Here is a 17,837-nt window from a genome sequence, read left to right as displayed (position 1 = left end):
AAAGAGGAGAAGCGAGGGAGGAATGAAGACTTGCATCACGAGCTACAGCTTGAAACAGGGGTTTTAAATTTCACGCCATGCATTTAATTTCAATAAGGCCTCTGGAAAGAGAACTCACAATATGACTGCTGGAACCCAAGAGATAGAAGAACTTATCTGATGGAGACTTAACTATACTACAGATAGTGTTGCACTTGACTCCCATTTATTACTGCTCTGATAAAGAGCCTAATACATAAAAGTAGCCTCAATAACAGGAAGATTATATAGCGACTGCATGGTTTAAGATATGTAGTGCATGCATTACTCTATCAATGCATGGTTGAAAATGTTGTGCATTGCCCTAGTTCAATCACAAACTCTTGTCTTGAGCTTCAATGAATGCTCTTTCAGTCTTCAAACACTTTTCAGGAGGAGTTTTGCATGCTAATGCAGGAAAATAAAACAAGAGAAATTCTCAAAGCTATGATATATGGAAAAAGGAAGTCATTTTTGATTTTGTTTGGATGTCTCATGTGAGTCTTACCACGTCAGTACGGTTACTAGTGTAAACTGTCAAATGCACACCATGAAAATGCTTGTCTTTCTGGGATATTTTGTGTAAACATAGTAATGTCTTGTATGTAATTGCAAAATATGCTAATTATTTATTTAAGTAGGGTTGATTTACATTTCATTTCGGAATCTTTGCTTGAATACCTGATAATGTACTTCAGTTAGATACATGAACACTGCTGTTTGCTTCATTTGAAGCTTTTAATTTGGTCTAGTGTTTGCAACGTGTTGATTTAATCTTTATTTGATTACTGAACGTTTACTCGGGTAATCACATGGGAATTTGTTTACTTGTTTTTAATTACTTGGCCAATGTTTACTTAATGAGATATGCTTAAAGGCTACAATTGGTTTAATTTGATTTGTTCATATTTATTAAAAAAAAAAAATCTGTGGTATTAAGGATACTCACATTACACACATTTTTCTGTCTGTGAAAAACAGATTCTGAATGGGCTGGGAATGGTGTATAGTTTATGCTAACAAATAGTATTGTGCGCATACCATCATAGAGTTGGGCCGATCGCTGAATCCCAATGGCTCAGTGAAGAAATCGGTGTTGTGATCCAGTCTGCCATGGCCTCCATACTGGATTTCATCCGAGTCCAGTTTGATTTTGTATCTGGAGCAGAACGTGTTAAGGAACCAAAGAGGAGATACTGGAGACAGAACTCATGAGAAGGAGAAGATAAATCAGTCACATTACAGTAAATTGTTCTCTAGATGCTCACACCTGATGGTCTTACAGGGACAAATGAACTTTCTTTTATCATTTATTCAAAGTATCTGCATGGTGTCCACTCTGAAGTGTTCTGGATGTGAACATGTTGTCCACTTTCTTCTTGTCAGAATGCAGAGCAGCGCTGCAAGTCAACAGCACTGATTGCTTTGAGCTCCTCCGAGACAATGACACACATTTGTCCCATATAAAACCGATGAGCCACCACATCAACAATTCCAGGCAGAATTATTTATCCATTTCAAAATATTAATAATGTATTCCATCAAAAAATGTTTCAAACAACACCAATCGTGCACACACACAATTTCACTCTGTGCTACACTGACTAAATTAAATATTAAAAAAAGTAATTGCCTAGACTCATGACCGGAATAAGAAATATCTTTGACAGAGAGCATAAAAGAATAATGAAGACACATTTTGTGGAAAACTGGAAATCTATTTCATGCTTTTGTGTTTTAAGTTTTGAGTAATGCATCCCTAAAAAGCGGACACGCATCTCGAAAATTCAAGCAAGTTCAGGTGCTAAAACTTGCTGAACATCTGGATTGCACCACAGACATCAGACATTAAGTGCATTAATGTTGAAATGATTACCTGTGCTAATTGACAGCATCCCACAGATGCTGTTGATGGAGCTAAACTTGTATTGAACAATTGTTTAAAGACAACGTGAAGCAAGAAAAATAGTTTTTAAGTGGAACAATATCAAGGGAAAAATAATGCACAATTTAAAACTGGTTAATATATCTTTGCCTTGCCAACGTGTACAAAAGAACATCACAAAAGTGAACGGCAGAGAAAGTTATTGCATTTTGAAAAAAGATTTCCAAAACCTCTTAGCCCACGAATAACGTGCACTGATGAGTCATGCACAATGAGATTAGGGACATTTATTAAAACAAATAGTAAAAAATAAAGAGTCAATTTCATGTTTTTTTCTATAGTGCTAAAAAAGAATGAAAAAGATAAATAAAAAAGACATCATGGCAGTGACTCTCAAGCAGGGATAAACAAATAACAAAAAACTATTATTCATATAATTATCCACAGTTAAATAAACAGTTATTTATATAATAAAGAATAGATAGATCAATAAATAGGCTTAGTTTTTAAAAAGGGAGTAAAAGTGCTTAAATTATGGTGCAACAGGCAATATAGTTAATAGAAATATTATGCAATATTATATAAAATGTAATTCAGGGTTCCCACACCTTGGCTAACTTCAAATTCGAGGACCTTTCAATGATTATCAGGTCCAATACCCACAAATTCAAAGACTTAATGTGGGGACACATTTTAAATGAGAGCAAGGTTACATCTGTTTTTTTTTTTTTTTGCATTTATTTTTGGCCATATGACAGATCTGATATTCTATTTGTCGTATATTTCTGTTTTGCATGAAACTGAAGAATATTCGGTACATCCTATACTGTATTCTAAAATGAGCTGATATTAACTTTTGCATGATACCATGATACCATGAGTAGTTTCGTGCGCGCATGAACATCATGACAACGTACAACACAAAGTACCTCACGCCGGAAACACTTAAAGGAGAACTCCGGTCAATTTTAACATTGAGCAAATTTTTTTGTAAATTTGGAGTGCTGTCAATACAGAGAACAACGACAAAAATCGGTGTTGCCTACACCGTGTTATCCTCTTTTTAAAATTTGCACCCTGTTGACTTCAATGGGGCAAGTACTAAACCTGCTTTTAGCCTCTTAACATCCTTGATGTGTCATTACAAGTGCACAGGTCATGTGAGTGATTCCTTCTGAGTGAACACGAGTGAGTCTGACTGCAGTAGATGTGAAAGAAATGTATAAAAATGATGTTATTTAAGCCAGCGCAAATACCTTTGTTTACATCCTGTTTTTCGGTTGAAGTCCAAAGTAGTCGATTGCCGAGTTCACGCGCGTGATCATTAGGTATTAAACCTATGCGTGTGAACTCTGCAATCGACTACTTTGGACTTCAACCGAAAAACAGGATGTAAACAAAGGTATTTGCGCTGGCTTAAATAACATCATTTTTATACATTTCTTTCACATCTACTGCAGTCAGACTCACTCGTGTTCACTCAGAAGGAATCACTCACATTTTCTGTGCACTTGTAATGACACATCAAGGATGTTAAGAGGCTAAAAGCAGGTTTAGTACTTGCCCCATTGAAGTCAACAGGGTGCAAATTTTAAAAATAGAATAACTCTGTGTAGGCAACACCGATTTTTGTCGTTGTTCTCTGTATTGACAGCACTCCAAATGTACAAAAAAATGAGCTCAATGTTAAAATTGACCGGAGTTCTCCTTTAACGTACTGCGTAAATGTATGTAACTAACGCAAATCAAGCAAGCTAGTATGCATAGGCCACGAAGTGTTGGCGAAATAACACATTAGCGGGCCGGAGGAAATATGGAATTTTTTCCAGAAAACTTCTTGTACAAAATAAATTCAAGCACTTTCCAGGGCCTTGAATTTTCTTTTTTTCAGATTCACAAACTTTCCAGGATTTCAAGGACCTGTGGGAACCCTGGTAATATTATTATTATTATTTCCACAACAATAACAATAAACCATTATTAATAACCAAAAGTAAACAGAAATTATTTAAAAATCAAATACTGACAAAACAACAACATACACTGTAATTGATCAGTTGACTTAAAATAATTAAGTAAATAAACTTCATGCGTAATTGGAAAAAGTTATGTGGAATTCTCAAGTACTTAATATCACAATAATAACTTATATGCATGACATTTATTTGCTTCATTTTAAGGCAACAGGTTTCCTCACTTTTTTAGGTTATGGTCAACCGACCACTTTTTAAAGTGTAATAATTTTTAATTATTATGTTATCAATATTTTATTTTTTAGGAAATTTCTGTTTACTTTTGGTACCATGTTGTGTCGTCACTTAAAAACAGGGTCCTGATGCAAGACCAGTTGAGAACGAATGACACCTGTGGTACCATGCGTTTACAAATCTACAGAAAACAGCACACAGTGCGTTTAGTTTAGTCATGCGGCATGCAAAAAACCCCAGCTCATTTTGCCATGTAAATATACAGTTTCACCTTCAACGTGTAAGTAAACAACTGTATTCCTGTGGCACAAGGAAGGAAATAGACGGAGAAGCTGGAGTCCCCAGTCTCTCCACTCCTGCTCTCTCGCTCTCTCTCTGTTTACCTCTCAGGGGTTTAAACAGTTGTGAGATGTAACAAACATGCAGACAGGCGTCTAATTGGCTGCTTGAATAATCACCTCCTATCCCCATGGGTTAGCGGTGGGTCTTCATGTTATCCTCAAACACTCTCTTACTCTGCCCTGGAGCTGGAGCACACTTGGCTTTTACTGCCAGCTTGCCGGCTTTGATAGTGATGATTAAAAAGAAGTGTTGCTTGGCGTATTATTCCTGCTGAGGATGACGACAGATGCCCCCCCGACCCAACTCCCCCATACTCCTATTTGCATTGAATCCTCTCACTGATAGAACAAACTTCCTTTGTTATGGATATTTCGAGAGATGTTATGGGGAAGAGAGTGAGAAAAACAAAATGATCTGATGCCTTCTTTTTTTCTCAGAGAGAATTAATGGAGGATTCATATAAGTTGCTTATACTGTCAGTTTTTAAACAAAATGTAAAGCATGCAAGAGCTTAAGTTCTCTTAAAGTGCAGGAAACACCTTACATTTATGTATGCAAAATTGCATCACTACCCCACGGTACTAACTAAGCTAAATGCTAACAAAAAATAAACACTGGTTTTATGTGTTATAGAGCCTTTTGGGAAAACGTGCCTCTACCAACAATTCTGCAAAACTCCAAAAATCAATTTTCACACATATTATGATTACAGGGGCAGATTATCAAATAATAAAGACTTGTTTTCACGCGGTTCTTTGCACGAAACTATGATATGACCTCAAAACGCTTTTAACACAGTGCATGGTTTGAAAACGAATACATTTTGACATATGCATCACACAAACAGCTCCATATGTGTGGCTTTCCTGATGTAGTAAACTTGCTCAGTAGCTCACCTGGTACAACATTGAACTTCGAGTCCTGTGAAATACGAGTCACGATAAAAGAGCGCAAAGTTGAAATTACTTAAATTTTTAAGTACAATCCACTTTTTTTGTGTGTGTGTTAGCAAGAAAACCTAAGATTTAAGTTTCACTAAACTAAATTTTTTTGTGGTAAATTTTAAGGCCAGTCTTCACTTCCTCAGCGCAAATAAAGTCTGGTCATTAGCATTTAATCAAGCAGGCTAATTTCATACAAAGGTCCTTCCACATGACTCGTGACAATGTTCCATTGCACTGAACTCATCAACCAGAGCGTAACACCAAGTTGCACACAGATCAAACGCTGTAACGTGACGCCTGAACTTCAACTTTGACTCTGTTTGCTGCTGACCTTTTGAAGGACAGCCAATAATTAACAGACCATTTCATGATGTATCATTAGAGCAAGCAGATTGAAGGTGTCAAAAGCATTTAGTGACAATCACCCTATGGGAAATAAACCACTTAGACCTGCCTAGCCTCATCTAGCTAGGAGTGGTTTACTGGTTTTTGAGTGGTTTGGATATTTCATGACAGCCTGGCCAGGCAGGGAGACCATCTTAAACTCCCTTAGACCTGGATTTTCAGTAGGGATTTGCCTGCCTACCATTGGAAATGTATTTCTGAGGCTTTTTGAAACCAATAACGTTATTATCGATGCCAACATTTGATGTTGCGGCTCTGGAGGAAGAGCACCAGAAGCGAGATGTTAGCAAGAAGTGCTGCGTTGCAGAATATCAGTTCCGCCCCCAGTGAATTCACACAGACACACTCTGAGGTTCATAAAAAGACGTCTACGGGGAGACGGAGAGAGATGCATAAGGCACAGGGATCCTTTAAGAGGAATTCTACCTTAAGCATTCATGCATTGATCAATACCACCCATTCCCATTAGACAAGCATGACTGTCACCCAGGACCAAAGCGTACGTGACAGGCAGCACAGAAAACAGCGTGCCGGAAGAATACTAAAAGTATGTGTATGTGCGTACATGAGTGTGAAAACGAATACACAAGACCCAAAATGGCTAATTCAATGTTCCCTGGCAAGCGTGCCAGTGTAACATCAGTGGCTCTCCTGCTGAAATTGGCAGTTGGAGGCTTTTAGCAATTATGGTTTTTTTTTGCGCTTACAGATGCTTGTCTCTGAGGCCAGGCAGCTCTGGCGGTGAAGCACTGTAATCAACCAAGCCTTGCTGAACAAAGAGGAGAGCCTGAGATCAAAGTCAATTTGCTCACAGGAGGAAAAATAGCGGATGAGAGGGTGAAACGTGTGCGCGATCATGATTGCGAAGAGGGTCGTGATATCGTGTGATTCTTGTGTTAGTGGCAGCAGTAATGGCAGCTTGTCCTCCGAGGGGAAAACAGGTCTTGGCACTGGGAGGGATTCTGCGACCACATTTCTTAATGAAGTTTACACACGGTGTATCATCTCAGCACCATCTTGTCTCCTTTTCTCGTAGTAAACATCGGGCAAACGTCACTGGCACGTTCAACGAATAGGCCTGAACTTTTCTGATGCTTGACCTTCATAAAATTGATCGTCAAAAGCTGTTTTAAAAACCTGTTACACAGTAAAAAATGTATATGATCAGTAAGTCATGACAACATATGTTTTTACATTACTTTAACTCATCATAGTAAGTTAATAAATTTCTGTCATGACAACTCTCCAGAGATTGATATTGTAATAGAGATTGGCATGGTAATGGATATGGCAATGTTAATGTATTATGTACAATGTTAATGTTTGAGCAGCAAGCTCATTGGCCACTGATGCAAAAGCAGCCAATCAGCTGTGCTATGCAGATAATGACATGATTGCTACCAATAAGTTAAAGACCTATCAGCCTAGACCATCTAGAGTTTCATGCCAGAACTCTAGATGGAGTTCTGAGTTCAAAAAAAAAAAAAAGAAAAGTTGCTGCCTTAAGTTTTTGAGTACAATCAACTTAGATATATTAGTCATTTATAAATGACTAATATATCTAAGTTGATTGTACTCAAAAACTTAAGGCAGCAACTTTTCTTTTTTTTTTTTTTCGGTGGGGACTTTACATAGTTTAAAACCTTGATTTGTGTGATTAAGTAATTTTCTCGCAATAAACATAAAATGAATGGACAAAATGCATGAAATAAAGATTGTGTTACCCACAATGGATATCAGGGTTGCAAATGTGGCATATTATGTTCTCCATCAGGCTCATGTGGGAGTTGCGTTAGAGGTGTGTTGAAGGGGAGTGGCATTTCTGAAACTTTCATAGAGACAAGAACTAAACAGAGTGTTACTGACAGACTAGGAAAAGAGGTGCTGCAACAATGGCAAATATGTGAAAAATAAAGTGTTTTCACAGATTCTTATCACAAAAACAGTAAGCAGCACAACCGTTTTCAACATTCATAATAATAAGAAATGTTTCTTGAGCAGCAAAGCAGCAAAATATAAGGATTTCTGAAGAATCATGTGGCACTGAAGACTGGATTAATGATGCTGAAAATTCAGCTTTGCCATTAAAGGAATATATATTTTTTTAAATTCAAATAATTTTTCACATTGTCACTGTTTTTACTTTATTTTTCAGCCTTGGTGAGCATAAGAATCTTCTTTCAAAAATATAAAAAATCCATAACGACCCCAAACTTTTTGTGTGTAAGGAATGCTATCACTCAGTTTCAGATGTGTATGAAGCTTCCGCAATGATTTTTAGGCAGTCATCATTTCAAGAACCTCATATAACTCTCAACCATAACATGCCCACATGACCCAAAGACCGACCCTTCTTACAACACTTTCATCTTCAATAGCGCAGTCGTTCCCCTGAGATCACAGTGTTCAGCCTCATACTATCAATATGCACTTTTCTCCTTTCCATCCTCTATCAGATTCATTAAGCAGTTTTTGGGGGGAATAAAGTCATCAAGAATCTTTCAGTAGTAAAGCGTGCAGCTGTTTTGCCTGAGGACACGCGAGCTACAGATTCAAGGAGGAATGCTGATATGGTTGAATTATTTAGAATGGCGTTCAGGTAAATGCCCCTGACAGATAATAGGAGAATGATGACCTGACACAATCACAGACGCCTGTTGGCACGCAGCGTATCAAAGACACATCAGGCCTGACAGGAAGTGCACCCAACTGGGATTTGCAATACTCCATCCATCTGAATGGATAAAAGCACCCGAAGAACGCACCCATTGAAAGCAGAGAACCAAAGATTGAGGGAAAAGAGATGCATCGAAGGTTTGAGCTCTTGTCAAAAGCTGATGTCGACAGAATTTTAATGGCTGATGTTTGTGGTGGAGTGCTTAACTCAGGGGAAACTTTGTCTTCCAGTTTGAAAAGAGAGAAAGTCTAAGGAACAAAAACGATGTTCATCCTACTGAAAGGACGAGCGACTTTTTAAGGCTTTGAAGTGCTTTGTCTCTCTCTAGACAACAAATCCATGACTACGTCCTCCTCCTGAAGCTTTTTTTGTTTGGCTTATACCTGTAGCTCCACTTGTTTACACAAATATGGGTTTTTTATCTGTCATTAGAAGTGGAGGGAGCTCAAGCCAAGGTGTTTTTCATGAGTAATCAGACAAAAAAAAAAAAAAAAAAAAAAAAAACACACCTGATATTGAAGTGTAAATGGGGGCCAAAATATTTTGTGCTCCAGTTTTTCAGGGATGCATTTGGCCACATCACTAATGCATCATAACGGTTCCAAACGACAAAAAACACATCATCTGTCATGCGAGAAAAAAAAAAAAAAAAAAAAAAAAAAAAAGAAGTAATTTAGTACATGTAACTTCTCCAGTTTGCCTGATATTACAAAACAATGACAACATTAAGTGGCCCACATGCATTCAACCGAAATTTTGAAGAATCATGTTTGTGGTAAAATTAGATTTTTCAAATCAAATTCATGGTCACTTGAATAGACATTAAAAATTAAGAAAAGAAACTAAAATTAAAACATAAACATATCATTGAATCATTAATCTTTAAATAAATGATTTAATATTGGTAATGATTCCAGTTATTATTATTATTATGATTATTTAGGGTATTATCTGCACAAATCATCTTATTTTTGGAACAGTCCAATAAAATAAATATGCCTGATTTGCATGCAATGTCAAAGATCATCAGTAAGAGATTCTCCGCAGAAAATAAAACACTGAAATAATAATACAAAGAATGTAAAGTTAAATTATTGATCATTTATTTATTTAATAAACTTGTTTTGTTAAAGTAATACGTTAAAAAACTGGGAATGGCAACAGTCTTCATTAATTATTATTATTATTATTATTATTATTAATAAGAGTGGCAGAGTTGTGGGCTAAATCAGATTTTTTTTTGTGTGTGCAAAAGTCAATTAAAAAAGAGAAAATAAACCTTAATTATAATATTGTGAATGTATTATTGTATAATTAATCACTTATTTATTTAATACAATTCTTTGGATAACCAAACAAACAAATAAGACAGACTGTGTTTTCATGTTAATTTGTAATAATAATACAATTATTAAAATCATTAAATTATTAAAAGTATTATTAATAAATATGTATTATTATTATTATTATTCAGGATATGAGCTGCAATATAGTATATCATACCACTATTCTACCCTGATGGATCTACCCCTGGTTTATTATTATTTTTATTATTATTGGTTTATTATTATTTTAGGATTATTATTGTTGGTTTATTATTATTATTTGTTTATTATATTATTTTCATTATTATTATTATTATTATTATAAACCAATAATAATAATAATTCAGTGTAGAATAGTGGTACAATACACTATATTGCAGCCAATGCCCCATATAATAATAATAATAATAATAATAATCATTATTATTATTATTATTATTATTATTATTTAGGGCTGTCAAACGATTAATCGCGATTAATCGCATCCAAAATAAAAGTTTGTGTTTACATAATTTATGTCTGTGTACAGAGTATAATTATTTTCTCTATATAAATACACACACATGCATGTATATATTTAAGAAAATGTGTTATTTATATATAAAATATTTATATATAATATAAATGATATATTTCTTAAATATATACATGCATGTGTGCGTATTTATATAGAGAAAATAATTATACACCGTACACACACATATATTATGTAAACACAAACTTTTATTTTGGATGCGATTAATCGCGATTAATTGTTTAACAGCCCTATTATTATTATTATTAAGGGCATTATCTGCAATATAGTGGTGTATTGGTTGACCAAATCAAAACAGTAAAATTAAATAAATGAACTACAGACAAAAATCAGAGACAATCATGAGGACAGTCACATGGAATTATGGGTAAGGGTCTTGAATGTAACATTACTACCAAGTGTAAAAGGGTCCAGGGCAGCATCGCTGTGAACACATCACCCCCTAAACCTACAAAACATCCAAGAGCCTTATTCTCCAACTCATCGTAACATACAGTGACTTTGCCCGACCCATCTGATACAGTCTAACAGAAGACTGTGAGATAACCCAGAGATTTATGGATGCTTAAGCACAGATGTATGTGTGTGAGCTGCTTTAATGAAAAAGCACTCTGGACTTGTTGGGTCAGGCTTGTTTACCTCTTGTGAAACAGAAAGGCACTTTCATCTGTCTTCTGCTCTAATTGGACGCTCCACTTCAACTCTCATCGTTCGAGCACGGATACCATGCCGACACACAAACACGCTGGCACACACACACACACACACTGTAATGTGTGGCAAATTCTCCTGCGTGTTTATAATGACAGCTATTTCTGCAGCTCCTCAGCTGTTTGCATCTGAAAGCTGGTTTCTCCTTCCCGTTCTGCAGTTTCACACCGGCACGGATGCAGATAACCCCGCTGTACACAATCAAATATTTCAATGAACCTCATTTACACTCCCTCATGTCACTGCAAATTCAAATTGTGGCCATTTTGGCCATTTCGTCACACAAAAGCTTTTGTGTGCTACTAAGAATACTCCTAGTTGCTGCAAAGAAGAACATCACAATTAAATGGCTTTAGAAAATGCCTCGGACATTTGAGGGATGGTTACGGACCGTGAGGGAGATTCATGTTATGGAAAAAATAATGCACAGCTTAAGACTCCGAATGACTCTGGGTGAGATGTGGTGTTAATGTTTTTGAGCACATTTTGTTCTGCATTATAATTTACTTTGGGTCAAAAGCTATTGTATGGCCTCGCTAGTCATACGGACCACTTTTATGGTGCTTTTTGACCAGTACAATATTCAATATTCAAAATGATTTTGAGTTTCTCTGAAGAACTTAATAAGGATGAGCAAACAATAACAGAATTGTTACCATAACAGTTAGTGTTATTTTGGTATTAGCTATATTATAGTATTTATAAAGATTTTGAATTCTTTTTTATATTTGTAGTTTACATTGTAATTTTGGTTTAGATTTGAACAATTTTGTTATGTGCTTTGTCATTTTTGTTAGTTTTTAAACATTACAACTTAGCTCTAATTTACATTTAATATATATATACATATATACTTTTTAACTTTTTTTTTAAGCTTTTTAAGTTTCAGTTTTTCATCTAGTACTTGTTTTTCAGCTTTATTTCAATTAATGAAGCAAAGTTGTTATGAAATTTTACCCAAACATTATTAGTGCTATTTTGGTATTGTTTACATTATAGTATGTATTTATATTTTGAATTAATTTTTATTTGTACATTTGTAGTTTACATTATAATTTTAGTATAAGATTTAGCAATTTTGTTATGTGTTCCGTCATATATATGCATTTTTTAAAAGATTTATATTTAGTTTTATTAATTTTAGTACTTTCTTATTTCCGTTTACGTTTTTTAAGTTTCAGGGTTTTTTTTCCATTATTTTTCAGCTTTATTTCTATTAATTTTGTTATGGAATCTTACCATAAAATTATTTGTGCTATTTTGGTGTTATTTATACTATAGCTTTTATTAATATTTTGAATATATTTGCAGTTTACAATGTATTTTTAGTTTAAGTTTTAGTAATTTTCTTATATGCGTTGTGATATTTATTCGTTTTCTATATTTAGCTATATATTCTATATCTATATTTGTATTTCAGTTTTAGAAATTTTGTTGTGTTTTGTCATCTTAATTTGATTTATTTCAGTTTTATTAATTTGAGTTCTTTTCAAATTTTCATTTAAGTTTTTTTTTCTAATTTTAAAATTTTCATCTATTTGTTTTTCATTTTATATATAACCTTTATTTCAATGAATTAATGAATGAATTAATTAATTAATTATGAAATTTTACAATAACAGCTGTTTTATTTTGTTTGTTTGCTTGTTTTATAAGCAGTGTTATTTTGGTATTGTTTATAAGATATTACAGTATATATTGATATTTTGAATTACATTTTATTTTTAGATTTGTAGTGTACACTGTAATTTTAGTTTAAGTTTTAGTAATTTTGTTATGTGAGATGTCATCATGTGAGTTTTTTTTAAAATATTTATATTTATTTTAGTTGTTTTGCCATTTTTTATATTTTTAGCTTAGCTTTATTTTTTATTCTTAGCTTTATTTATTTTTAAATTTCAGTTTTAATTTTAGTAATTTTAGTACTTTCACATTTTCGTTCAAGTTTTTTTCCATCTAATTTTTATATTTAATTTTAATTTCAATTATTAAAATAAAGCTATGAAATAACATTACCTTTAACCTTTAATATTTCTATTTAGATTTATTTTAGTTCAGAAATACTCAGTTTGAGCCCTGTACAACAGACTTCCCAGCATCTGCGTCCTGAATGAGCATTACAGCATGAAGAGCTCAGCAGAAGTGAAGGATACTTCCCCGCCGGCCCCGCAGCGACTCTATAGTTGCTGTAGCTGTTGGTCGGGTGGAAGTTGAAGATGAAGATGACGTTAGCCCTCTCGAAGACTATCACCTTGTCTCCCTCGTGCTTGGCGCTGACGTAAGCCTATAGAGAGAGAGAGAGAGACAGAGATCAAAGATTAAGCAGTGGGATTGCATGAGATTTGTGTGCTTTTAATCACACATTCTGTATCTCAGCCTATGCATGTTTGATCTTTAGCAGTAACGTTACGGGTCCTATCTGTACGGATATTGCTGAAAATCCCACAACTTTTCATGCCCTGTGTATGAACTCATTGCTAATCATTCTCGATGTTATTAAACCGCTCTTCTGTAAGATGGATTGTCTTACAGGAAGTCTCTCGTCGCACTGAACTTTCATAGTATGCAAGAAGTTAAGATAAAAACCTGACCTCTTATGAAAATGTTCATACTATGAAAATGATAATAAATAAAATGTATTACACTTATTTACCATTCATTTATTGTTTATGTATATGAATACACATGTATATATTATTCATAATGTATAAAATAATATAAAAATAAAATACATTACATATTACAACCCTAAATCAATATATAAAATTGTTGATTAGATAATAATGTTAATTAATGCAAAATAAATATTTCTGAGATAACAACATTGGGAATGACTCTTAAAAGGAAAAGGTAAGTAAGTGTAAAAATAAAAAAAATTCCTTTGTGATTTATTATTTTAAATCATTATTTATAAATAAAAGTCTTAGAGAAAGTTACATTTTTAAGTATGCAAGAAGCTTCATTTTGCTAAAGGATAACAGATTAAATACAAGATAAAAACAATTAAAGAAGAGACAATACAAATTTGAAATAATAATAAATAAAATGTATTACACTTCACCAGTCATTTATCATTTATGTATGTATATCTAATAAACAGACAAACAAATAAATATATAAATAAATAGAAGAAAAAAGATTGGGAATGACTACATTCTTAAAAAGTACAAATTAAATAGAACACATTCTTTGTGTAAAATTCAAATTAAACATTTATGTATTTTTGCTTTATGACTTAATATTTTTAAGTAGTGTTTATCTCTAATAGTATGTGTATCATATATTGGAGATTTGGTGGCCCAGATCCGCTTATTTTTGCAACCATATAATTTCACATAAAATAAACATCGAAAATATTTCCCTTCTAATATAGAAAAAGATTTTCAAAGGATTCCCTCCACTGAAGATCTTTCTCCTGCAAAACACAGACCCGTCAAACTACTCAAACTCCAAACTTTTGAAGAGCAGATTTTTTTTTATTCAACTGAAATGCAGAGATGACACTCTAGGGGCAAAACTCCAGCTGTCAGCGGCAGACGACTGCGAATGATTCAGCTGCTGGTTTCCAGCAGAAAAACCAGTCTGTAATGTGCCATTAACAGAGATTATCAATGTCACTCTGCCCCGCTATTTTTGGTGGCCCAGACAGTCAGCCAATTTGGGATATGAATTCGAAAGAGAGATAAGAAACGCTCGAATTGAACAGATAGGAGATTCAGATGAAGGGAGCAAGAATAGTTAGATTTACTTGCATTAAGGATGCTTGGTCAGGACCTCTTGACATCACTTTTTACCACCCAAGGCTCATTGATGCACGAGGGTAATGAAGGCTATCCTGTCTGGTTTGAGCCAACAGAAGGTCTACTGTGCCACAAGTCACACAAAATTTTAAAGATTTATAAGGTTATGGGAGAAATGTGTCACAACACAGTGCATTGCACACAGACCAAAAGTCCTCCGCCGAAAGAGTCTACAATGGGCATATGAGCTTCGGAACATTTTCTTTTACATCACGCTGTGTACGTTTACCTGGGGAAGTGATGACAGCAGAATGCACAGTGGGATGACGATAAGCCGTGAAGGGAGTGTGATGATCTGGTCAAAGTTCTTCTGGGAAACCTTGGGTTCGGCCATTCATGAGGACATATATTTGACACGTGCCACCTACCTAAACATTGTTGCAGAGCAGATACAGCCCTTCATGACAATGGTGTTACTGGTGGAAGTGGCTCTTTCAGCCGGATAAAGCTCCTGCCACACTGCACACATTCTTCAGGAATGGTTTGAGGAACATGATAAAGAGTTCAAGGTGTTGCGCTGGCCTCCAAATTCCCCAGATCTCAATCCAGTTAAGCCTCTGTGGGATGTGCTGGACCAACAAGATCAATCCACGGCGGCTCCACCTCTCAACATACGGGACTTGAAGGATCTGCTGCTAATGTCTTGGTGCCAGATACAGACACATGACACCCTCAGGGGTCTTGTAGAGATTCCTCGCCGGGTCAGCGCTGTTTTATTATGATGATACAATTCCCATGCTCATCGCGTCTGTGCATGACGCCAAAGGTTTCTCATTAAAAGCAATGGAGTGCCCTGCACGTCGAAAAATGCCGCTAAAGGGTGTGTTAAGAGCAGAGATCATGGGGGACTCGAGTCACATGACTTGACTCGAGTCAGACTCGAGTCGCAAATTTAAGGACTTGAGACTTGCTTGACTAAATTAAGAAAATGACTCGACTTGACTTTGACTTGAGATCCAATGACTCGAGACTTAACTTGACTTGAACTTAATGACTCGAGAATGACTTGATATACATTTTTATATAAATCATCGCAACATCAATTGATGAACAAAATGAAAGCAACGGACACCAGTCATCAGATTCTGCGCGATTGCGTGACGCTGCACAAGCCCAGAAAAAACATAGCCAACATCGCGGTGAGTGTGTTAAATACAAAAACATCTCCCAGCATCGTTTCTTTTTGGATATACACCCTAGAAATTGACCATATTCATACAAGAAGATTTGCTGTACGCAGAATAACTGGCAAGGGATATCGGACGAATATATATATATATTCATAATATGAATATTATGATATAAATGTATAAGAAAGGTAATCATTTTTGAGGGAAAAATAAATAAGTTTGAGGCCAATATAAACTTGGTATTGTAACTTGACTTCGACTTGACCTGACCCTTAGCAGGACTGAACTTGACTTGCTTGAAGTGAACCACTTGACTTGACTTGACTTGACTTGACTTGACTTGACTTGACTTGACTTGACTTGACTTGACTTGACTTGCTTGAGACTTAGACTTGCTTGAGACTTAGACTTGCTTGAGACTTGATGGTAGGGACTTGAGACTTACTTGTGACTTGAACATGTGTGACTTACTCCCACCTCTGGTTAAGAGTGACGCCAAGGTGTCCTGACCAAGCGTCCATATGTGACGAGTTGGGAATGAGAACGTGTTGTCTTTTCTGCAGCATTCATACTTAGCTTATGCTCCATAAAGTCCACATCACAACTGACCCGAATTACTTTAAAGATTAATTAGAGAATGTTATAAAGAATGTATTTTTTTTTCATGTTTAATACTATGATGAAAACAAACCTCAGTATTGAATGTAACCTTCACATTTCTGTCTATACATGCCAGTGTCTTTATTTGGTTTTAAAATGTGCAGTAACCAATAGTGTCAGCCACATATTTTTATCATCTCATTTATCAAAAACAGGCATTAATGCTGGTCAGTCCTACAAAACTACCTTTCATTTTTCATAATGTGGATTTAACCACATCAATCTAGCACAAAACATGCTTCTAGCAAATTCACTATAACTCATTTGTAAATGACAAGGATCGAAGGAAGGAAACATTTAATTCCAGTAGCCACTCCTCATTCTTTGCAACAGTAACATGAGTATTGCATTTTGGAGGAATTTACTGTAAATAGTCTCGATCTGAGGGGTTACATTTTCATCGACATGGCTGGCACAGAAGCGGATCTTTTGAAGTAGACATACGAGTAAGGAGGTGAGGCAATGCTCTTCATTGTCATGATATACTGGCGCCAAACTGGTGCACAGGAGATAATGTGTATTATGGAGTGCTGGAACTATATCCCTTAGTGCATACACAATCAGCTTTAGTGTTTTAATAGAGTTTCCCGTCATGCCTGGTCTCATTTCATAGCTAAAAGCATGCTTACAAATAAGGTGTTCTCAAAGGAGGGACACAAGTGTCCTATAAAAGCGTACGAATCACAGGTTGTGAGTTTCCTAGGGAAGCTTGTTTCCACCAAGTCTGAGCCTCAGACGTTGGCCTAACGTTCGATGCATGTGGCACACACAATTGGAAACACTTCATGAGTTTCTAAGTCGTCATTTGATTGGATAAATTCTACAGGAATTCAGGGAGATGAGCGCGTCGTGTTCTTTAACGTTCTGCATGGAAACAAAGTCGTCATGAAGCCAAGCCCCCTCATGGAAGAAGAAATCTGTTGTGTTTCCAACTGTGACAGTGAGTGCTTATCATGATCAACTAAACGCTGGATTTTCAAAAGCAAATGATATATGTGAAATTCACGGCATAAACAGCATAAAAATTACTTTACATTTCCACGCCTCTAAACATGATGCTGAACAAAACGAACCATCACTGGTTGTTTTACATGTCATTCAGATGAACTTTTGGGCGGCCTTTGGCCAATGAATGTTGCCATGAAGTCCAGACCTTCTGCCGTCAGTCTGAAGGTTTGGCAACGCTACTAGATTTATA

At 35.3% G+C, this 17,837-nt stretch overlaps 1 protein-coding gene across 1 annotated transcript in view; it reads right to left on the bottom strand.

Annotated features, from left to right (window-relative positions):
* Positions 1-17,837, bottom strand: part of gbe1b (glucan (1,4-alpha-), branching enzyme 1b) — a 149,185-nt gene that overhangs the window by 17,092 nt on the left and 114,256 nt on the right. Inside the window, exons 14-15 of the mRNA XM_079885382.1 lie at positions 13,203-13,333; positions 1,060-1,177 (exon numbers count right to left, since the gene is read on the bottom strand). Of these exons, the coding sequence (XP_079741508.1) occupies positions 1,060-1,177; positions 13,203-13,333 (249 nt within the window). The remainder of the gene's footprint in view (positions 1-1,059; positions 1,178-13,202; positions 13,334-17,837) is intronic.

Source organism: Squalius cephalus (assembly GCF_949319135.1).
Source record: "Squalius cephalus genome assembly, chromosome: 11".
NCBI classification, from domain to species: domain Eukaryota; kingdom Metazoa; phylum Chordata; class Actinopteri; order Cypriniformes; family Leuciscidae; genus Squalius; species Squalius cephalus.
Note: the sequence above shows the minus strand (reverse complement) of the source record. Positions and strands in the feature narration are given on the sequence as shown.